General features: G+C 38.4%; 1 protein-coding gene across 3 annotated transcripts in view; it reads left to right on the top strand.

Moving 5' to 3' along the window:
* Positions 1 to 23,377, top strand: part of SSBP2 (single stranded DNA binding protein 2) — a 135,691-nt gene that overhangs the window by 79,978 nt on the left and 32,336 nt on the right. Inside the window, exons 1-2 of one of the 3 annotated variants that reach the window (XM_051810852.1) lie at positions 3,643 to 3,716; positions 11,501 to 11,590. The exons of 1 other annotated variant lie outside the window; for it this stretch is intronic. In XM_051810852.1, coding sequence (XP_051666812.1) covers positions 11,555 to 11,590 — 36 coding nt within the window. In that variant the 5' untranslated portion in view covers positions 3,643 to 3,716; positions 11,501 to 11,554. Of the gene's footprint in view, positions 1 to 3,642; positions 3,717 to 11,500; positions 11,591 to 23,377 lie in introns of those variants that run through there. One more of the 3 variants, XM_051810849.1, reaches the window with a different exon arrangement.

The raw sequence follows: 23,377 nt of genomic DNA, 5'->3' as shown, positions 1-23,377 counted from the left end.
CTGAGCTAGTGTTTAGGTACAGAAGATGTCAGAGAATGCAAATGCCGGGAGAAGCTGTGGCAAAAAATCACTCTTATTAACTTTATCTTCGTTTATGATGGAGCCTGTGTGTGTGGCCCAGACAGGGTACCAGTAGTGACACTTTTACTCATTTTTACCAGTAGGAGTTAAAACTGAAAAATGTGGATCATTTTTCCAGCATCATGTTAATTAAATCTTAGCAACTAAACTCAGTCAGAGAAGGTGAAAGGACTAGTGGATCGAGGAATTGGGAGGAGCTTAAAGAATGCAAGAAAACAAGAAATTTTAAAAGGAAGTGAAAAAAGACTAAGCTAAAGCAGAAAAAGTGGATTTTGCAAGTGCTGTAGCCTTCACTGGTCATGCTGAGGTGGTCAGAAAAGCCCAACTCTGCCGAGTAGCCCTAAATTCACGTATTTTATGTGTCTGGTACTTCTCAACAGGGAAGGTTTGCTCCTGTGAGGATTGTAAACAGGTGCAAAACTTCATTCTTTTGGGTTTTTTTTTTAGCTTCAGATGGTAGTTGCTTACATTTTTGCCAAATTACCCCTTCAATTACTTATTGTAACCTGATTTTAAAATGAAAACAGTATGCCAAGAATGAATTGAAGTAACTCAAATACCTTATACAGATGAACTATGTGGAAAACTTGGTGATTTTGACACAAGTCTTAATATAATTAATATACATCAATACAAAAAATATTCACATTCTGTTCACTGGAAAAGTTATTGCACTTTTTAAAGCTGAATAGTGCTGAATGTTAATAACACAGTAGGGTCAGTCACTGAGCCTCCATAAATGTGGCATTCGGTGTTTTGTTTATTTTTCAGGCTTTGGATGTTTCCCAGGTTGGGAAATCCCTCAGACCTAAAGAACATCCAAAACAAACCAAACAACAAAAGCCCAGATTTTGGGGGTTCATGAAGCGGCTCTAAATTCGAAACAATAAACCAAATTAATAGAGTAAGTCATAAGTAAGTACACTCCTTACCAGGAGTTGTTTTATCTCCTGGCACATTCATCCAGAGGAAGTGATGAAAACGTGGCTGATTTGGGGTCGTTTAAAAGCAGAATGGATAAAGCACCCTGGCAGAGGCATTTTGAGGTGGTGCATCAGAGTAGCTGACCTGGTATTCCTGGTCCATCCAAAGATGGAATGTACCTTTAACTGTGGAGCAGCTCAGCCCCTGGTCTTTCATATTAATGTGCTTCTCCTTTATTCAGGAAGTGTCTAATGGCGTTTGGGGGAGGGGAAACTCATTAGCTTCCTTCCTGAGTAATATAATTTTTATTTCCTGTTGTAACAGCCACCTCAGCCAAAAACAACAGCCTCAGAAGTGCAGGGGGGAGGGTTTGCCTGCAGAAAACGTTCCCATCTCCGAAGGGAAATGTTGGTTACAAGACAATTTTATGTCCATGGGCAGTTTTAAAATACCCTTTGCAGGGGTATTTGGAATTTTCCAACCTTTTTTCTTTAGTTGGGGGGGATGGAGTTGACTCAGAACTGCACTTATGGGAACGTTTGCATTCACCTTCCATGCTGTGAGCCCTGATTGCCTCCCTATCCTCTCCTCCTCCTGTGACCCCCGAATGCCACCCGAAATAATCCCCTTACCAGGCTTCAGGTGCTGGTAGGAGCTGTTGGGTCAAAGCCTGGCCAGGATCACCCCAGGATGTGCCCTGAGCCTCCCTGCAGACAAACACATCATTCACTTTGTGTGCCAGCTGTGGCACAGTTTAACCTGAAAACTTGGAGCAGCCCATCTTTGCCTCTTGTAATGTTGCCTTGGCATTATATAATGGAAAAATCACTGGGTTTTTTTAATTTTAAAACCTTGTTCACCCCCCCCCCCCAAAATAACCAATACACTCACAACTTGAGGACTTGAGGAATACACAAAAATGGACACTGGCAGAGTTGAGGGTTTTTGAGCTTGAGAAGGATTTAACAATTACACTGAATGAGGTAATAAAACACTGGGGTTTTTTACAGTGCTTTATGAATTGTGCCTATGTCGTCATGCTACAACTGCACAGTGTTCTGGGCATAAAGGAGGATTTTAAAAATAATTGGAAAGCTTTGTAAATTCATTGCTGTGGCTGATAAAAGTAGTGACTGTTACCTCAGCCTGAGAAGTGAAAAATTTTGTCCACGCTTCATATTGTATATATTTAAAACCAGATGTTTGTCACCTTTTCATTCAATTATTACCGTGTTTTGGACTGGTTTTCTGGAAATTACAGGTTGTTTCATTCAGGCCGCTATAGCAAGACTTTCGCTGATCTGAAACAATTGAGCTTAATGTGCTACAGCCACAAGTTTACACAGGAATAACAGCAAACTGGGGCTACTAACAGAAAAAATAAGGAGTCGATTATCCTTTACTATACAAACTCTGCACCTTTCTCTTGGATTCTCAGGCTGGAGTGGTAACATTTTAATCAGCAGATGAAATAGACCTGAGTAGGAATTAAATACTCCAGACATTTTAAAGAGGAAGCATATGGAGTGCTTAGAAAGTAAGAACAGGCTCTATTGTATTTGATTTTGATTAGCAAGAGATCCATGCAAATAGCAATCACAAAGAATGGGAAAAGAGGCTGTTTTCTGGAAAACAGACCCTGGAAAGTCCCTTCCATGAAGTGGTGCATTATTGTTGAGAGTGGTGCTTACAAGGAAAATTAAATGTGTTAACTGCTCATTTCACATGAAGTTGGGGGGGATGAGGGACATCAAGCACACAGGTGGGCAGGTTTAAGGTAATTTGCAGAAGAACCAGCCTCACCATTCCGAAAATCTGCCCTTCCATTAGCACTTGCTATTGAGGCTATTAGGGTAGATTAAGCAGTTAAATGAAGTAATAGTTAAATATCCACTGTTGCCTGACACTTAAGTTTTGTCAGCTTTTGTAGGAAGCCTGGATATCCCTCCCATGGGACCCTCTGCCTGCAGAAAACTGCGTATTTTTGTGTGATGGGCTGGAGTCTCTGCAGAGTGAAAAGCCTAGAGTTGCTTTGAGAGGTTAGAAGACTTAGAAGTGGAAGTGAAGAAGAAATGGTGGGATAGGTGAGGTTTAAAGTTCTATGCCTTGGCTGTTGCTCAGGAAATCCCAGTAAATGCCATGTTTTCCTCATCCCACTGACAAAACACCTCATGTCTGGAACTCTGTCTCTTGTAAATGGGGGTCTTATTTTTCAAAACCTCCCCTGTTTCAGGCTGAGCAATCATTGGGTTTTCTCTCTGAGAGAGAGGAGAAACAGAAGGATGCACTGGAGCTGGGAAAGAAGAGAGGAAAAATGCCTATGTTGTGGTTTAGAATCGGGAGAATGCTTCAAGTTATTTTAATTCTTATTTTCTCTTGTTTCCAGCCTGTACATTACATAGTTCTCAGACTGCTGTATTTTAACCTTGGCTTAAACTTGTAATAGCACCATAGACCAGGAGGTGTTAAGATGGCACTTGGCTCTCCTCCATTTTAGATAAATTTTTTAAATTAACAAAGCTAAGCTGGGTCTGTTTGTACTTTCCTTTCTGCAAGTCTCTCTGTGCTAGCTGAGAGGGAGAAGCCAGTTTTTTTATACATAGTGAAATACGGATTATTTGTCTCTAGTCTTTTAGGTCAGCTTGGACAAGGTGCTGAAGCAAAGGTGACACTGATAACTTTGCACTCCTGGACTTTGTCAGGGACCTTGGGTAAACATGCTTCTTTTGTTTTGGTGTTACATGCTTATTTATTTATATAAATTATGGGTTTTATACTTGCTTTACTTTATAAAGGTTCCTTTTCTGCAGTATGTGCATTTTCAGTGAAGATACATATACCCATAATTCACATTTAAACCCAATCTGATCTGTCTGCAACCTGTGCCTGTATAAGTGTTTATTAAGGCAATTTTTCATACTATAGTCCTGGGTTTAGCTGATTTTCTTCCTTTTTTTATGATAAAGTGCAGTGAAGGATTACATGGTGAAGCAGTTTTGGTGATCATTCTTACATAAGCTGAATTTTGCCTCTTGTTCCCTGTATAACATAAGTATTTAAAAATATCAGAGTTGGTGTTTTCCTGGCGAGTGACCTGATAGTCCATGGACCAGCCAGGTGGGATAGTTGTGCATGGATCAGCATCCCCCCAGTGCCTCTGTGGTCACTACCTAACAACAGGAATGATAAGAAAATAAGCAAAGTATTAAGATTTTAAAGGTGTGTTTAAGAGCTGTAGGAGGCAGTTAACCCTAAAAGAGTCAAGTTCTCATTATCGCCACTATGGATTTTCGCACGAAAGGGTGTAGAAGAATTAGTTCTCTAAGGAGAAGCCACCTGAGACACCCCCTTGGGTTCACCTGCTCTGCTGTGTGACTTGGAAACACAGAGGGTTTGGTCTCGGGGCTTTTTACTCTTTGCTCCTTGTCTAAATCCTCAGCCAGCCGTAGGCACTCACTGGTTTTGTTTTCTTGCATGTAATTCCCAAAGAAAGGGGAGAGTTTAGGGTTTTTCACAGCAGGACATCCCAAAAAGCGTTCCTGAGGCAGTACTTAGAGGACTGAGCCATCCTCTGCCTCTCCTGTCACTGTAGGATGGATGGATGGATGGATGGGTGAATGGATGGACAGATGCCAGTTTCTTGAAGTCTGGTACCCCTTGGAGTACCATTTTGTGCTCCAACTACCTGCAGACTACTCCATTTAACTACTTTATAGCAAATAAACACCAGCATGAAAATGTTAGGTCTTCATAAGCACAGTGCCTAATTATGTTTTAGCACTTAGAGGTGTTAACTCCCTGCTCAACAAGTTACATTTATCCAAAGATAGATGTTCAGGCGACTTGAGAAAAATGAGATACTTTACAGGCCAGCTTTCCATGAGTTTTAAATTTATCATGTTTTTTCTTCAAATGAATACATACTTGTTGTGGAATTAAGTATTTATTTTTCAGCACCTGCATACACAAGAAATACCACTGATTTTAAAGGTACAAAATTCAGGCTAGGGACTCTAAAGTATGTATTGTACTATGTACCACTAACTCAATCAATAATGGAGCTAATGTTCAAAAAAAATCACGAAATGGCTGCTTCAGTAAGTTTTCTCTATGGAAGTGTGCTAGCAGTATTACAGTATTGGGAAGTCACATGTTTTCATGTTTTAGGGCAGAGTAATAACATTTAGAGCACAGCCTTGAAAAGCAGTAATATATATGTGATTGGTGTTTTAGTAAGTGGTTCTTAAAGGGGAGTTTCATGACATGAAGGTCCAGACAAGGACACTCAAATATGAAATTTCTTGAGCAGAGGGAGAGGTTGCTTCATTAAGTAAATTCTGCAGTTCATCTCCCTCTGAAAATTTTGGGTTTTGTGCATATGACTTTTCCAGCTAGCTAGCTAGCTACTTATGGAGACAAAAATCCATTTGGAATAGTGAGGGAATTACCGAGGGGGCTTTTTTGTTTGTTTGGGTTCCCCCTCCCTGAAATTGTGCATATATTGCCAGCACTGCTGAATCACTCCCGGACAACCTGAGGATAACCTCTAACAGGGCTACTTTCCATTTCATAATCGAATTTCAGTCTTTCAGCTCACAGCATATTTCTTCATTGGTTTCATAACTGGGAAAGAACAAAGAGATACAAACAAACTTTTATCTTATTAATCACTATATTCCTAAAATGGGAAAGCACTTGACTGTTGTGTGGAGTGCTGGGACATGAGAACTGGAATAAAAGACTCTGGAAATCTCAAAAATCTTTGGAAAACAAAATGGGTTTAACAATTAGATTAATTAAATGATTAAAATACACTGTGCCAACCACTTAATTGCTAGAGAAAGTCAGGGTGTAGTATAGTCTTTTCATAGCAGCCCAATTAGCACAGTTGTACCAACTGTGAATTTTCCATAGAGCATCAAAAAAAAAAAAAAGAAGGAAAAAATGGAGTGTGTTTGGAAAGAAGGAGAGAAAGATGAGTAGTGATCACAGTGCTGCTTTGTGCAGCGTGTCATGTCTTGAGCGCAGTTAATATCTGGGAGTTTAGAGATCCAGCAGGATACACGTAACACGTCACAGTCATGTAAATCCAACAATTCCTGCCGACTCTGTTTGAGGAGAAGCATCTCCCATCCCCATCCGGATTCCTCATGGTGAGGGGAAGGCAGAGGGTTAAACTTGTGGTCTGCAATGCCAGTTGTTCAACTGAGACGTGGTCTTGGGGATGAGACAGTGCGTGGAGTGCGTGGAATATTTTGTGGTTGTCGAGCGGTGGGATCAGAGATGCCTTGGTCTCTGCAGGGGCCTTGGAGGGAGGGGTTGTTAGTGTCACTGCTGGAAGAGAAGTCATTTTGTTGAAATATCACTGCAGCTTGACCCTGAGCTCTGACAGCAGTGTTTGGTGTCCTCAAGTGCCTTTTGTTGTCAGCAGGGTGGTTGTTGCTGATGGGTCTGATGGTGCTGATGAGGCATCTCCGCTGGGTGGCCCCCAGAGCTCCCACTGTACCCAAACACACATCCCTGGATAACACAGGGCTCGGGACTGAGCTGAAATGAACACCCCTGCTCTCACAGAACACAGTCAGAAACCATTATCTGAAGTATCATTTTTTGAATCTTCATAAGGAAGCAGGAAAAGCCAAGTGTTCTACTTTTAAGGTTAGTTCTGTTGTGGGGGGGAAAAAAAAGAGTGGGCAGAAATTCAAAAGAATTTCATACTTTTACTCCCGTATTTAAAACACAAAATTATTTTTGCTTTTTTGTAAGTGAACATTCTGTTGATACCTATGCATAATACTGATCTTAGTAACTTCCAGTCAGTAATGAAGGTTCCTTTTAAAATAACTTGTCTTTATAACCATAATCAGACAAAGAAAAAACCCTTATCTGGAAATTACATCCTAAATAATCCAAGAAGAAGCAGCTGAGAGACAGGACTGAAAGGCTGTCTTTTGACAAGAATTTGAAGTCCTTTTATTCAGTGATAACAAAGCTTTCCTTACAGATAATTTCTGTTCCAACCCAGTACCTGGTTTTCAGCATTGTAACATAATTTCACTGGGCACTGGGGTACAGTCGGAAAAAGTGTGATCCTGCCTCAGATATGGGGAGGATTTACTCAGAATGAGGTTGGTTTGGGGGTAGATTTCTTGGGAAAGGAGAATGGATGGAGTCCCAGAGTGTACCATCACCATCAACAGGTCTGCTCTTCCTGGTTGAACTCTTTCTCCTCCCCCCCCCCAAAAAAAAAAAGTGTGATTTTTTTTTTCATCTACATTGATTGTATTACTGTTATTCTTTATCACTCATAATAATGTGTAAGATGGGATGGGCAGAAATACAATGCCAGAGTCCATATCAAACCATAAGAAGCTGCAGTTTGAGGAGAACTGAGAATTTGCAAGGAATGACCTTCCACGATTACACTTCTCAGGTTGCTGCTGTGATGTGAAAGCCTTCTTGTTACACAACAGAAATTACACAGTTTAGACAAATATATAGCAATGGAACTGCACCAAGATTTAATTAGGTCTCGTGATCCAGATCTTTGTAATTACTCGCTTCTTTCAATGTGATGAATTCACCTTTTTGGGCACAATTTTCCACTTCGATGTTAATAAACCAAGACCACTCATTTTATGGCTCTGTTACATGCAGCTGAGTGTTCAGAGGCTTTGTAAAAGGAATGGAAGCTTGTTTAAATTAATTTTTTTTAATTTAATTTATTTTTTTGTACAGAGTGATGAGTACTTTCATGTTCTGTCTTGAAAATTAGAAGGTTTCTAGCGGTTATTCAGTGAAATTCCTCTTAGTACTTCTTTCTCTAACTTATGGTAGGTAAAAATAGTGAAGGACTGTTACAGTAACTGGCTGATGGCTTAGAAACACTTGATAAGTTACAAGTTGAAGTGTTTACAAATGAAAATTTGCCATCTTTTTACAATATTGGCTGCAGTATGTCTGGCACTTCAGAGCTGTCAATGACCAGAAATTAAGCAAGTGGTAAATATGATTGGAAATAGTAATCATCCATCATTTGTCTTTCCAGAGAAAAAAAAGGAAACGACAACTGCATTTAAATTCTTTAATTCCCATCATTTCCTAAATTAATGAACTTGAAAAAGTAATGCTGAATATTTATCCTTTGTCCTTAGGAAAAAAAAAGAGAAACGGCAATTTTTAAAGTGTTCTCCTAAAGAAGACAACATAGTTGTATCAAAAATACTCAGTAAAATGTGATAAAACTAAATTAATCACATCTGTGTCTGTTCAGTTAATTTCCTGTTTGTTTGCAGTAAGTGGAGAGGGCATGAAATACTGTGAATTAGAAGTAATTTTGTAGGATAACAGTAAGTTAGTAATATGGATGTAGGGCTGGTTTAGGAGGTTTGTGGAGGGTTAGATGATGAATTGAGTGGCCAACAGTGGCCATAATCATTTTTGTGTGTAGGGTCCAACTCCTCCATCATCAGTTTTTCTTCAGTCAGACTTCTTAAAAACAGAACTCTCCTTTGACTGGACAAATTTAGTAACATGTGAAAAACTGCTAACGGGATAAAAATAAGGGTATCTTACTGTAGGCAAAATATCTGGAATTAAATGCCCTGATTAAAAAATGAGTCAGATAAGGTTTTTTATAAATTCAAGCTATTTTTTGGTAGCATTCTTTGGTTTCAAATCAAATTCTTCTGTGAGCTTCCATCATAAGGCACTTCTTGTGATGGCCTCAAAAATGACCTATATCTTGCAGACTTCTCTCTGGATTTTTATACTTTAGATCCTGTACTAATGAAATAGCCAAATGATTCTATTTTTTATTTATCAGTGATTTCCTTATTGTAAAATCCATCCTAAATCATAGCTAGTGGTTTTTTTAAATATAATCATCTACTTTAGCATTGTTGAGAGTAGCTTGGGTAGAGCAAGGAGTGACCACAATAACTTTCATTCAAGCACACCATTTTAATTAATAATTGTAAATTGTACAAATTCAGTATTTTAGCTACAAAAGCAAATACAGTTCTCCATTTTTAAGGAGATAAGATATGTACAAAAAGATTATACCGTTTAAATTTTCCTATTTCATCATTTTATGGAAAGAAGGGAAAGCAAATTGCAAATATTTAAAAATGTCAAACTAATGGAGTTATAAATGATGAACAACTTGTAAGGAATGCAAAAGAAAGCCATAGTTTGCTGTGGGACTGTGAAAAAAGAACTGAATAATTCATCAGGATAGAATAAATAAGAATATTTCCATGCAGCAGTTGCAGATTTGTTTATTGATCTACCTGGTGTAAGTTGTTAAAAGATTCATTATTTAGTACAAGGGAGAAAATGTAATATACCTAAAATACTGAAAATGCTTTATTTCTGATTTTGTAACTTCATTGCCCATCAGGGAAGAAAACCCCAGGGAAACATGAAAACAGAAAAAAACCCACAGTACATTGCATAATGAAGGGTGGAAGTTGAAGTTTCTGTAACACCCGAGACTGGACTATGCCAAAATGGCTGCAACTACAGAATTCTTACAATTATTAAGTAGTACCAGAAATGTCAGTACAACTGATCTGCTGTTATGGCCTCATCCTGCCCTCCCTCCCTGCTCAGAAATGCAGGGGAGAGGTGGTTTTGCACAAGTATCTGTGAACTGGATGGTGTAATCGACTCTCAAATAACCTGGTAATCAAATAATTAACAAATAATAAACAAATAAACCCAACACAATGCAGTACCTCCCTGGGAATCCCTGGGGATTCACCCGTGGTCAGTGCTGGGTTCCTCTGGGATGAGTGCTATGGCAGATTCAGAAAAAGGAAAAAAAAAAAAACCACCCAAATTTTAAAATTTTGAAAAACCCACCTCCATTGAGACAATTATGAAAATGTTATTTTTAGGTATATTTCTTATAAAGCCCTCTTAGGACATTTAATGGCTAACAGTTATAACTTTAACCCTTTTCTCCCCCTGTTTTGGGAGAGTCGTTATTTCCTTCTCTGTTTTTTAAAGTGCTGAGTGTAATTTGCCATTTTACTTTTTTTAAGTCGTTTTCAAAGTGGGGAAGAGTGTGAACTCAGCAGGAGCAGGTCACTAAATCCCTGTGGGAGCTCTGCATCCCCAGAGTTTGTTCCCTCCTGGCAGAGACTTGGACCTGCTGGGACATGTTTGTCCAGTGATTTGTTGGATTCTGTTCCAATGCATTGTGCTCCACTGGACATCCCACAGTGCACATTTCAAGGCCAGCAGAGGTGGGCTCAGCTCGGGCAGCACAGGGACATGTTGTTCATAACTTTGACTCTAAAACACAGTTTAAGCCATTGAAAAAGAAATAAATCTGTGGTAATTAAAGGAATATTTCCTTTTTGCTTGGTTTAAAAAGGTCAGCCCTCCTTCGTACCAGTTTTCAGGTCTTTCCAGCACTATTCCTTAACTTCTTAGGTAGTGTGCCAAACACCTGGAAATACAATTTGCATATCTGCATCTTTTGGACATCGAGTGTAAGCACACAGTAAATGGAGTGATAATTTAATAAGCATCAGCCATGTGTGTTCTGCAGGGCAGGTATTGGCAGGTCGTTAGTAACCTGCCAGTGGCTCCGAGTGCATTTTGTGGGTTTGAGTACTTTCACAGGAGATTTTCAAGCCTTTATAGGTGATTCAGCCTCATACCCTACAGAAACACATTGCAGGAAGGAAGACTGCTAGAAATTAAAAGTAATTGAGGTTCCAACACATGACAACAGAAGCAGTTTGGCTTCCCTTTTTGTATGACAATCTCCTGCTTTATAAATTGCCAGGAGCAATATTCTTTGATCGCTTATTCCAGCTGAAGGATTTGCAAAGGTAACTAATTTCATCCTCTGATTCACTCCTTAGAAATCCCTTTTTTCTTTTCCCTTCCAAAACCATAACCCAAATTCTTCTAATTTGTCATGGTGTTTATTTCTGGGGTTGGTAAAATCCATGGGCATTACCAGCAGAATTGTGAGCATTCCTTCTTGTGCTGTTTGTAACAGAATCCTGTTTTGGAGCTTGTTGTTGTGAGAGAATATTACAGTCCGATGAAATTATCTTTAGAGCGCTTGGAAATCGCTGATAAAATGCATAAATTACTTAGTTTATGCTGTATGTGTATCCTTGTGCATGTGTGAGGCTGTTTCTACATGTAATACAAGAAAAAGTGTGCAAGTTACACTCACATTTGTGTATGCAGACATACTCAGATGCAATATTTTTTAAAATTTAGTCAATCTGTCTAATGGATGCATGCAATCTCTGGCATCCTTGCCCTCATTTGTTATTTTCACAAATCATGATACTTGTATAGGTGATGACTAAACAATTTTAATTCACCTTCAGATGAAACAGTGACATAATAACATACCCAGAGAATTACTTTCTGCGCTTTGGTCAGGTTTTGGGGTTTTTTGGGGAGGGGATTTAATGCCTACCAATGCAATGACAAAGGTTTATTTTCCCTTTGTTCTTTTCAGAGTGCTGCAGCAGCTCCCAGTCCAGTGCTAGGAAACATTCCCCCAGGAGATGGCATGCCAGTAGGTCCTGTACCACCGGGGTTTTTTCAGGTATTCAGAAAAAATTATGATTACAGGCATTTCAGGATAGAAAATCCTCTGTAATACTGTGTGCAAGTCTGTAGAAAAGATTCTTTCCTAAACTATGTCTCACTATATGGTGCACTATTTGAGTTTATTTTTAAACAAGAGTGAATAGGTGTAAAGGAAGGGACCTGACTGTAGTTTATGAATTAGTACAGTACAAGTCCTTTCAAGAACAAGAAATGGTGCCATTTTACGAGTAGAGATTGAAAATGCTTGAGTGAGTATAATATTAAAATAATTTCTTATGATAATATACATGACATTACATGGAAATTTTAAAGTGAGAACGTTGTTGGTTGTGTTCAGCTCTGCGCTAAGCCACAGGCCAGATCTCTGAGGTCTTCAGGCTTCAGTGGGAATTAAGCCTGGGCAATCTCCTTGTGCATTGAAGATCCCAACGCCAGTGCCCAAAAAAACAAGTCCAGGATTTATACCACGTGTTGCTTCACCTGGTGAGCATTTTGGGCACTGACAGTGCAGGATATTATGATGGAAAAAATGGCATCTTTTAGTGCAAGGCCAACCTGATACTTGTAATCTGAGTCTCAACTGCTCCCAGGTTGAGGTTGTGTCTCCTCTTCACCAAAACTCGCTTGGTTTTCTCTATATTGGCAAACTAAGGCATGATTTTTGATAAATGAATGAAAAGATATGTGCAAGTGAAGTGGAAAATATCTGACTGCTGCCAGTCACAAAATCCTCAGGAGTTGGCAGAACTGATTAATTAATTTATTTCTGCTTTTCCTGCCTTGAGCAGCTGGTTAGGTAGATTTTTTTTACACACAGTTTTATCTTAATTTTTAGATTGTATCAATACTTCACTTTTTTCTTTCTTTCTTTTTTTTTTTACGTCAGTCACCCACTCCAGTTGTGATGTCAAAGGAATTAACTTTTTTTCTGTTATTTTCTGGAGTGACATTTAAGAGGGGGAAAGGGCACCAATAGGACAAGTATGTGAAGTGCAGAGGAGAGAGTAACTATTTTAAAGGTTTTACAGAAGGAGGATGTGGGCGTTTTGTTTTTAGAAGCGTGAAAAGACTTCCAGCCACTCTAGATCTTTTAAAGATGTAAGAAAGACATGATGACAGAAAGTTAAGTATGGGTAAAATTTCCTTGTTTGCCAGTACCTGGCTTGAGTCTTGCTTGAAGCCACAACAGCAGCCTGCTCTTTTTGCAAGGCCTGGGATTGAAAATTAACATTTTTTTTTTCAAAATATTATTAAATTTTGCTGAAGTCATCTGCTTAAGAATACATGTAGGTTTGCAAATCCAAGTGCAGGTTTGATGGTGGGTGCATTGATATGGTTGGGAGCAATCCCACCAAGGGAAGCTGAGCCAAAATCCAGTCATTTACATTCCAGTGTGGTGGAAACTGTAAGGTATGTGTAAAGCTGATGAGCGCAGACAGCCCCTGACAAGGTGTGGTGGTGTTGGAGTGAGTGCTGTCAGGCAGCAGTTTAATACCACATTGTGAAACCCTCAGTGGGAGCCGAGTCTCACCAAGGTCAGTTCATCTGACAAGAAAATGTATTGACAGATACAGCTCTGCCTGTGAAACATGAAAATTGGGGAACATCATCTGCTGCCCTGAAACATAGGTGAAATCACAAACAAGGCAGAGAAACTCATGATGAAAACTTCCTACTGCCTTCGTAGGTACTGTTTTCCTTGTACACCTGTAATTAGACAGTGCATTTCTCTGTCCTCTCCTGCAGTTTCTCTGGTCCCATCTGGTCCTGAGAGGAACCAAACCACAGAAAACATCTTCATCTGCCTTGTTCTGAGTACTGACAAACTCCAGTCCTCTTTCACCAAGAGTTTGCAGTTCAGACCTGCAGCTTCCTCTTGGGTGATGAAGGCAAACAATTTTGTTCTTCAGGAGAGGGAAGATTACGGGGAGAGTGGAGAGTGGTGCTTATGTCTATATTTAGTTCTCTGAGACTTTGCAATACAAAAGCATTGTAGCACTTCAACTTCTTTTAACCTAAAATTTATCTAGAAGATCATCCTGGAACTATAAGGATGCTTTTTGTTGCTTTCATGAGCTGTTTGGATTGGCCTAAACTGAGGCTGTTGACCAGCTCTGCTTGGAGAGCTCAGATGATACAATTTCTTTTCTCTTGGTTTTGCACTGAAACTGTGTTTCAAGTGGGCATAAACCACGCATGGTGATGTAACCAAACTGGAAGTCATGGCTGCTGCAATGGATTCTTATCAGACAGGTCCGGGGAACATGGAAGTTCAGACGGGGACTGTGCTGCAAACAGAGGATCATTACTGAGATTCTCTTAAGGCTGGCTCTGCTGACCATTAACACGATTTTTGAGAACTTTGGTTTTTAAAAAAAAAAAAAATCTTATTTTTTACAAAAGAAAATAAATATATTTTTATTTTATAAAATAATACAGTATGTTAGTGTAGCAGATGGAGGTAGCTAAATAAGGGAGAATTATGGTTTCTCAGACAGTATGTGGTAAAAGTCTGCTCTTTCTAAAATGAGGTTTTCTTGCGTATTTAGACCACTAGCACTGAAGTTAATTAGCAACCTCTGGCATTTCATGTCTGGTCCACAGAGGTGGAGTTTCTGAAGCCATCAGCTGAGTTTTTCTTGTGTCTCCATGTACCTGTACTTTTATACTTCAGTTCAGGTGATGGATGACGGTCACTACAGTGCTGACAGTCTGAAACAATGATATAGTGAAGGGAAGGTGGTGGAGTTGTGCAGTGCTCTTTTCAACTAAATGACTTCTTTAGTTGAAGACTAAAGACTTTTTTAGTCTAAAAAAAAGAGAATTGTTTACAGTGTCAGAAGTTAAATTTGAGAAGTCAAGAAAACAGGTTTATAAGGAGTTAGGATGTGCCTCAATTTCCTCCTCCTATGTTGGGCTTTAATGTAATTTTAAATGTCATAGTTATGTATTTTTTGTCCTAATCTTCTTTTAGTCTGTACAGTAGTGAGACTCTGGAAATAAACAGGTGTGATACAATAACTGAGCCTGCTCTTGGTTCATTAGCAGCAAAACTTGAGTGTGCGGGACTATAGGAGCAGTGAAGGCATTAGTTCTGCTGTACAACACTCTGAAACTCCAACTAGGAGAGCCCAAACAGTTACTTGGGCAATAGAAGTCGTACAACTATATTAGATTACATAAGATGACTTTACATATCTTTGAAATGCTCATCTAACTCCAGCCTGAGTCTGGAAATCATTTTACCAGTTTTCCCTTAGACCACTTCCTGTCTGTGGAGCTCAGGTGTGAGGAAGGCACTTCGCTACTGTGTTAGTAAAATAAAGTAATTTGGGACATTTTCTGTGTCAGTTTTTAGACATTTTTTAGTCTGTGTCATTTGTAAGTTTCTTCATGTGTCCAGGCATAGAGATCAACATGACCTGGTCTGTGTCCCTCTCTTTGGAGCCTGGTCCTGACAGAGGGCAGCTGAAAAACTGAATAAAATTGTAATAAATAATTACCTTTGGGTCTGGGTGTTAGTGGATGCATAAATTGTCACCAGCCAGAGCTTTACACGAGGCTCTTAAAAACTCATTTGCAGTGAGGTAAATTCTTCCACCTGTGATCAGGGAGGATTAGGTCATAGAGTTCAAAGACTCTCAGATTTTCACATCCAGTCCTGCAGGTGCAAGCTACCACTCTTCAGCAGTTTCCATGGATATTTCCATCCATCCCTTCATTGATCTTTCAAAGTCAGCAAAAAAACTTGAGAAAAGTTACATTTGGATTTTTTCAGAATATAATTTATATATATATATATGGTTATTATATATATAAAAATAAATAAAAATAGTAAGCAAATAAACAGAGGCCAGAGGGAAGTTTCAGGGTGTATGTTCACTGTAGTATTTTGAATTTTTAAAAAGAATGGATAGTATTGATTTCTCAGGATTTTATTTGCCTTTTAGTTAATTTTCCAGTTTTAGCAGACCTAAATCATAGAATCATAGAATCGTAGAATTGGAAAGGTTGGAAAGGACCTCTGAGATCATCAAGTCCAACCCTTGATCCACTACCACCACGGTTGCTAGACCATGGCACTAAGTGCCACATCCAGCCTCATCTTAAAAACCTCCAGGGACAGAGAATCCACCACTTCCCTAGGCAGCCCATTCCAATGCCTGATTACCCTCTCTGTAAAGAATTTCCTTCTAATGTCCAACCTAAACCTCCCCTGGTGCACCTTGAGGCCATGCCCTCTTGTCCTACTGCTGGTTGCCTGGGAGAAGAGACCAACTCCCACCTGGCTACAACCTCCTTTCAGGTAGTTGTAGAGAGTGAGGAGGTCTCCCCTGAGCCTCCTCTTCTCCAGGCTGAACAGCCACAGCTCCCTCAGCCTCTCCCCATAGGACTTGTGCTTGAGTCCCTTCACCAGCCTCGTTGCTCTTCTCTGGACCTGCTCCAGCACCTCAATATCCTTCCTGAACTGAAGGGCCCAGAACTGGACACAGCACTCCAGGTGTGGCCTCACCAGCGCTGAGTACAGGGGAAGAATCACTTCTCTGGTCCTGCTGGCCACACTGTTCCTGATCCAGGCCAGGATGCCATTGGCCTTCTTGGCCACCTGGGCACACTGCTGAGTTTAAAATAGAGTAGCATAGGATGGTTTGAAAGGGACCTTAAAGACCGTAGGGGGAAGCATGTCGTTTTATAAATTGACAGTTCACTTGTATAATTTGGTAATTTTGTTGAAAGTTAAGTTTAGCACTGTCTGTACCTTTTCACATGCTTTTTTTTTAAAACTCATTAATTTTTAAGCAAATCTGTTAAAATTTGTTCTAGTTCAGTTTACCCACTAAATGTTCCATGACGCCTGTGTTTTCTAAAGGGATTTTAAAGTTTGCCTCATTCACAAATTTAAGATCATCAGATAAACTTGGAATGTCATGGAAAAGAAGTGTCGACACCATTTTGAAATACAAATGTTACATATTCCTCTTATATAAAGGGGAAAAAAAAACCAAAACAGACCAAACCCAGCCCTCTAAATTACTGTGAGCCTGTCTTGCCATCTAGTGGCAGCTGTTCATGCTCGTTTTAGCTTAATCCATGTTATTCTAAAGTATTATTTTTAGCCTTGTTTGTCATAGTATAGCTCACCTAATGCTTCAGAAGAGCATCATTACGGTGAGACACATGAGCAGAAAGGACTCTTCCATTTATCTTTCTACCTAGCATTACTATTTATATAAATGTATAAATAAATAAATGTATAAATATATGTATAAAAAGAAATATATGTAAAGTTAAACATTTAAATAGTGGTAATAAGCAAAGTCAGTGAATTAAAAAATCAGTAACATGCTCCTCTTGCATTTTGAAACAGAAATAGTGAACTACTTACCTATGTAAAGGAGATAGGTTTCTAAGCTGTCATGTAAGGCTGTAAAACATCTCTGTGATGTTCTGCTTAGTTCACACTTAACACTGACAATATTTACAGTGAAGTCATGGCATAATACACTTTTAAACAATAGAGCTGCTGTTACAGATTCAGTAAATGCAGTATTTGATGAAAACAGTTGCAGTAGGGGAGATGGGGAGGGAGAAATCCTCCAGCATCCCTTTAAAGCCCTTTTGGAGTGAATTGTCCACAAAAGTGGTTGTTTGTGCAAGGGGTGAGGATTCCTGGTTCCAAATGTTTAAAAACATTTTGTTTATTTTTAACCCCCTTTGAGCTCTTCCAACTCTTGTCTTCCTTTTAATACTCATGAAGTTTCCTGGTTTTCCAGGAGTTTCTCTGCATTTTGTCTCCCACCTTCAAGCAGAAACACCTCATTATCCTCAGATCCTCCTCCATCACTCACCTTTGAGTGCTGACCTTCACGTTTTCCCAATGTTTGTAGCATTGCCTATACCTTTTTTCTTTTAAAGCTAAAATCCTTGCAAACAAACTGGGACACAACTGAAGAATTAGCTGGATTTGGCACGTGTCCACACCCAGCCTCAATTCCAGTGGAGCAAACAGGGCAGTTGCAGGTGAAGGAGTGAAAAGTTTAAGAATTTTGAGGAGAGCAGGCACAGTGAAGTCCCAGAAACTTGAAAGCATCCTGGATATTGTGAAAATACTGTTACAAAAGAATGAAATGTCACCAAAGCTACAAACACAGCCTGTGGGCAAAGATAGCAGCTTTGGTAGGCCTTGAAAAGCTGTGAAAATAGAGTTTAAAAGAGATTTTTTTCGCCCTGGGTTTATATTATTAATGCAGGTAAGAAGAATTTTATTGTATTTTTTGGAATCTCCATTGTTTGTAAATGCATTCACCCCAATGTATCAGACTGGGAATACCCAAGTGCATAACAATATTGGTATGCCTAATTTTTGCAGAATTCAGATCTATGCATTTTGTCCTCACTAGTATCATGCTGCATTTTAAAGTATTCAGTTTTTAATCTTAAGACTTCTTAGACTATGTGAGAGGGCATTATCATTTGGCAAGATTTTTTTGTCTTTTTTTGTGTATGTGTGATTCCTTTTCTCTAAAATACGAGGAGTAAAGTCATCTTTAAAGAGAGAAAGATACCCAACATCTGTTGGCTTCGATAATCCTTCCCTGCAGTTGTGGTAATGGTTTTACTGCTCGTAACTGTTGGAACAAATTAAAACTGCTCAGCTTGAGCAGCTAAATCAGCTGTGAGCCCCCCACCTCCCCTCCCAGGGGAAGAGGGCATCTTCCCAGGAGATCTGTTCTCAGCTTTATAATTTCATCCTGAAAATTTAAATTCTTTGTAAGATAAACCTTAGAAATCTAAGGGTAGTGACCATACACCAAAATTAGTCTTATATTTGCTGCTGAAGTGGTGCTGGAGAGAGCAGAGGAAGGGTTGTTATTTGTAAGTGATGCTCCTCTCTGCTGAGGTTGGTTCATGTTCATAATCTCACTTTTTTCAGGAGCCACAAGTGCTTAGGTTGGAAGCCAAAAGGGATGACAGTGCTTTGGAATGTTGCATTTATTAAATGTAAAAGCAGGAGTAACAAACCTCAGCTTGTCATTGTCAAAGCTACTCCAAAAGATCAATCGTATATCACAATCAGGTTCACTAAATTTAAGGAAATGCTTTCTCAAGCTCAAGTGGTCTGTCTGTGTGTTGTCTAAAGGGGTTTTTTATTTTTTATTTTTAAATGTGATACATCCTGGATGTTTTGGTGTGGCAAGTTTGAAATACTGTATTTTATGTAGTATTTCCATTTATTAAAAATTAAAATAAAAATGTTAGCCTGGTTTAAGGTGCGTGTAGATAATAACCCTTCTAAAATTTGCATTTCTTTCAAAAATGCGTAAAAGTCTCATGTGCAGAACTTGGCCACTTTGTCTCTCAGTTACTAAATCTTGAGCATGAGATAATGATGTTTCCCATAAAGTGAGACAGGTATAATTACAGTGCAATTCCTAACGGTCATCAATTCCTAAAGGTCATCTAAGAGCACACCTGGCTTTAGGTTTGGTTCTTTTAAATAAGGTTTTGTTTCTTCATTTGTCTACACCTAAGAAGGTATATATTTCAATATTCTCCCATATGGTGGAATGACTCTTGCATTTTTTTACAGGGGATAAATCATGGAATTTGTTTGAAATGCTGGCATTGCTGTAACTTGGAATTTGAGATGTGGAAAGACAAATGTCTCTGGAAGGCTTTTAAATTTAGGAAAAAATTATTAATTTTGCTCTATACTCTGAATTAAATTAGACCTCTTACCTCTTGCTGTTTATAGGTTGTCATTCTGACTTAGAAAACTATAAATATGGGAATGAATTTTCTAAGGGATCTTTTTCTGAAGGACAGAGAAGAACTTGCTCATGGTAGTATGTATGGTCATCAGGAAAGGACAACATAGACAGAAGTCCCATCTGAGTGCTGAGAAAACACAATTTTACAGAAAATAGCGAAAGTAAAATCAGCTGGCTTGGTTTGCACTGGTAGATTGCAAGATGTGTAGTATATAACCCAAATTTCACTGCTGAAATACTTCAGTAAAATACAAACCAAAGCCCTCTAACACTGTGGTTGCCACTGGGGGAGCAGAGCAGGACAAGAAGGGTGCTGTAATTAGCAGGGTAATTAACAGTAAAATGCAGTTGAATAGGAAAACAATTTTTAGTTCAGAATTAGTGATGGCCTGTCTCAGCCTCACAGAGGGTAAGTTACATGTTTGCACTAATCTGATCTCAGAATGTGTCATTTTGGGAGCTAATTGAGTTTAGTCCTGGTTAGATTTAAAAATGTGTTAATGAAGATTGTCATTAAAACTGTGGTGACTGTTCCTGCTGATGGAGATTCCACCAAAAAAAAATCATAGTGAAAACTAAATAAATGAAAAGTATGTGAATTGTGAGGTAACTTGAATAAATTCAATTCGCACTTATTTTATGGCTCTCTGCTGGTCCTTTTCAGGAGTTCAAACTCTAATTCCTCTGAGGGGTTTAAATTTCCATTTCAAAATGGAAGTAGTAGTTGTAAAGCACCTCTAAAGCATTTTCTAAAATATACAAGTCTTAAGGAGTTATATCACAATGTTGTCTACTCTAATAAGAAAATGAAACAAAAATATCCAGCAGTCTTATTTTTTACCATTTGGATGGAAAAGAGGGGGAGAAGGAGAAATAATAATAATAATAATAATAATAATAATGTAATACCAAACCTTTTAACTAGGAATAGAATTTGAAAACAAAAAAGATGAAGGTTAATTGTATTTTCACGGACAGAATGTGTAACTAAACAATTCATTTTTTAACAGGGAGAGGAGAACAAAGATTTTTTACTTGTTTCACTTGTTAAAATTTAGAACTTTAACTGAAAAAAGGAAGAGATTGGGTCATTTTCAGAATTTCCATATGAGATATAACCCTGTCTCTGGCAGCTTCATCCCTCTTCCAATATCTACTCTTCAAGTAGCTGCACAATTAATTTAAACTTATTTATTGTATTGTGTGCAAATGAAGCCTGTATTACGTTTTAAGCATCTAGTGATAAGTAGTGTTTAGTGCTTGTGCTGGTGGTGGTGACTGAATTACACAAACTAATTAATACCATTTCATACCAAGTGCTAAAGCCCTGTCTCACCCTGTGTTTTTTAATTTGTGTGTGTTGTTCCCCTGAGAGATGTTTTTCATTTTAAAAGCATCATCCATCTCTCAAGGTTTGTGTTGAAACATGTAATCTGAGAAGATAGATCTCAATTTGATAATGCAGGTTAAAAAAAATGAAAAAATATATTTACAGTCAATTCAGTCTCAATAGTAATTTAAATATTCAAGATTATTTATTTAGCTACGGATTATTGTAAATTTTTCAAGTTTACATGAGTCAAAATATGATTGGTAAAGGTAATGGCATGAGGGCAAAAAAAAAAAGATAAAGATGTCAATGCAAATAACCCTCACCCATATCTGGAAGGAAGTAAATTGTAATTCCAGCTTCTGGAAGGAAAGTAAATTAAAAATAAAAATAGATTTGTTGAAATCTGCTATGCTTAGTAGAACATCATCTTTTAAATCCTTTGTTCCACTACTATTAGGTAAAGATGAAAACTAAACCACACCATATTTTATAGCTGCCTGAACAACTAAAAGAGAGTAAGAATTGCACAAGTGGCAGAGAAACATCCCAGCTTCTGTGCCTTTATGACATCAGCTTCCTGCTGGATATTTTTTTGTGAAATCACATTTTCTGCCACCCACATGTGGGCAGTGAGACCCCTGTGCTGCAACATTGATTCTTCAAAGACTTTCATACTAGAAACTTGATTTCTGTTCATCCCCTTGTGTAGTGAACTAAGAAAAATAGAATTTTACAAGACTTTCACATTGCGTATGTACACACAACTCACAAAATTGCATTAAATACACAGATATGAGATACCCTTTACTGTGCCTGTACACAGACGATTGTTCTTTAGCAAAAAGATAACAAAAAAGTGCTACAGCTTCTGGCACATCATTCATGTTCTTGAATTTGTCCTCTTTTAAAGTATTTCTAACAATTTAACATTGCAGGATGCTGTAAATAAGAGCAAGGCGATTACTAAAGTTAACATTTCACATCTTGATTTTATTTTGTGTAGTCTCATTTTAGTATTTTTTTAGTATTCTAATTATTTTCTCCTTTTAGGTTTTTGGGTTTTTCTTTTTTTCACTCTAGGTTGATAAATACAAATATTCTGTGGCAATTACCCAAAAGGTTTTTCCTTTCTAGCCTCATTTTCACTCAGTTAAGTAGAAACTCCTGCTTTCTTTGGTCTTAGTTGCCTGATGGCAGACTTCAAGATACTTTTTGTGGTGCCAAATTACTGAATTCCATACCTGCAGGCAAGAATTATGATATACTGGTGTCAGTAGGTGTGGTGGTGGTATCTCCATCTCATCCATGACTTAGATATGGCATATCTTAGATATTTTGTTTTATTCATATTATTTTTTGGTTTTTTCCTTTGTTTGGGGGTTGTTTGGTATTTGGTTTAGGCTTTTTTCCTATTTTTCAGTTTGGTTTGGGTTATTTTTGTTTTGCTTTGGTTTTTTTTTTGGTTGGTTGGTTTTGGTTTAGAGGGTTTTTGGGCGAATGGTTGATGTTTTGTGTTTGGGTCACGGGTGTTTTGTGTTTGGGTCCAAGTCTTCAGCGTGTACAGAATTAATTTTTATCATCAGAAACAAGTGCTGAGAGACCAGTTCAAAGTCTGTGGCCACTGGTTTTTGTTTAGTACCAGGATTTTGGACCCACTGAGTTTTGGGGTGTTTGTGCTGCAAGAGAAGGGGAAGACAAAGTTCCCAAGAAGTCGCTGACAGAGGGATTCCTGCCATAAGAAATGTAAAGCCTCCCTAGACCATGGTAATGTCACCAGCTCTTAACAAAGAATTAGTAGAAAACTTAGTAAAACTAATTCAGAGTCTAAATGTTGGGTGCTCTTATCAATGACAAAGGATGGAGTGAAAAAACATGTGTCACAAACTTTCTGCTGCTTCATGTCTTCCAGAATCCTGGTGCTTAATAATGTGTTCTTGGAGACTTTAAAAAATGTTCCCACTGTAGGGAAAAGCTTTAATATTTAACATATTTTCTTTTAAATGTTGGACGGAATGTCTTTGTTGTCTTGATACGTCTTGGTAGAATCTTTTTGTGGACAACCATGACATTGGTGGTGGAGAGGAAGAAGTTTAGTACAAATGACAAAAATAAGAATATTTAAGTTTTTAGCAGTAAAATTTTTGGGGTAAGTTAAACCATAGGAACTATTCGAAATCTATTGGTCATTGATGGCAGTTGTACCTGGATTCTCTTGTGTAAAGATCAGAAGAAGATTTAAACCCTTCCACAAGCATGTTTAAGAAGAATACACAGATAAATGAATATTTACAGTATATAAACCTTCATGTAAGCTTGGAAGGATCAGATTTTTTGCAAATCACAGACTATTACATAATATTCGTAGTGTGGTTCTACTCTACACAGTTGAGTTGAGAGACACTTCTGATTTCCCCTTTATGAGCTGTAAATAAAGATGAGTTTTGTTGCTGGATGAGGCAGTCCTAACCAAAGGTACTCACTGGAGTGGCTGTGCTTGCTTGACCTTTGTGGAAATTGTTGAAATTCTGATTTCCTCACACTTTTACTGTTTTACAAGGGCCTGGCCACATGCACAGTCCTTTTCTCTTTCTTCTTTTCTCATCAGAGATTCTCCCCATCGGAAGGTGCCCAAAGAAGTCTCCCTCTTCTACAGCACATCAAATGCCTTTTTATTAGC

The sequence above is a fragment of the Manacus candei genome, unplaced genomic scaffold, assembly GCF_025592945.1.
Source record: "Manacus candei isolate 608988 ecotype Guabito, Panama unplaced genomic scaffold, ASM2559294v1 h1tg000079l, whole genome shotgun sequence".
In the NCBI taxonomy this organism is placed as follows: domain Eukaryota; kingdom Metazoa; phylum Chordata; class Aves; order Passeriformes; family Pipridae; genus Manacus; species Manacus candei.
This window is presented reverse-complemented; position numbering and strand designations above follow the sequence as displayed.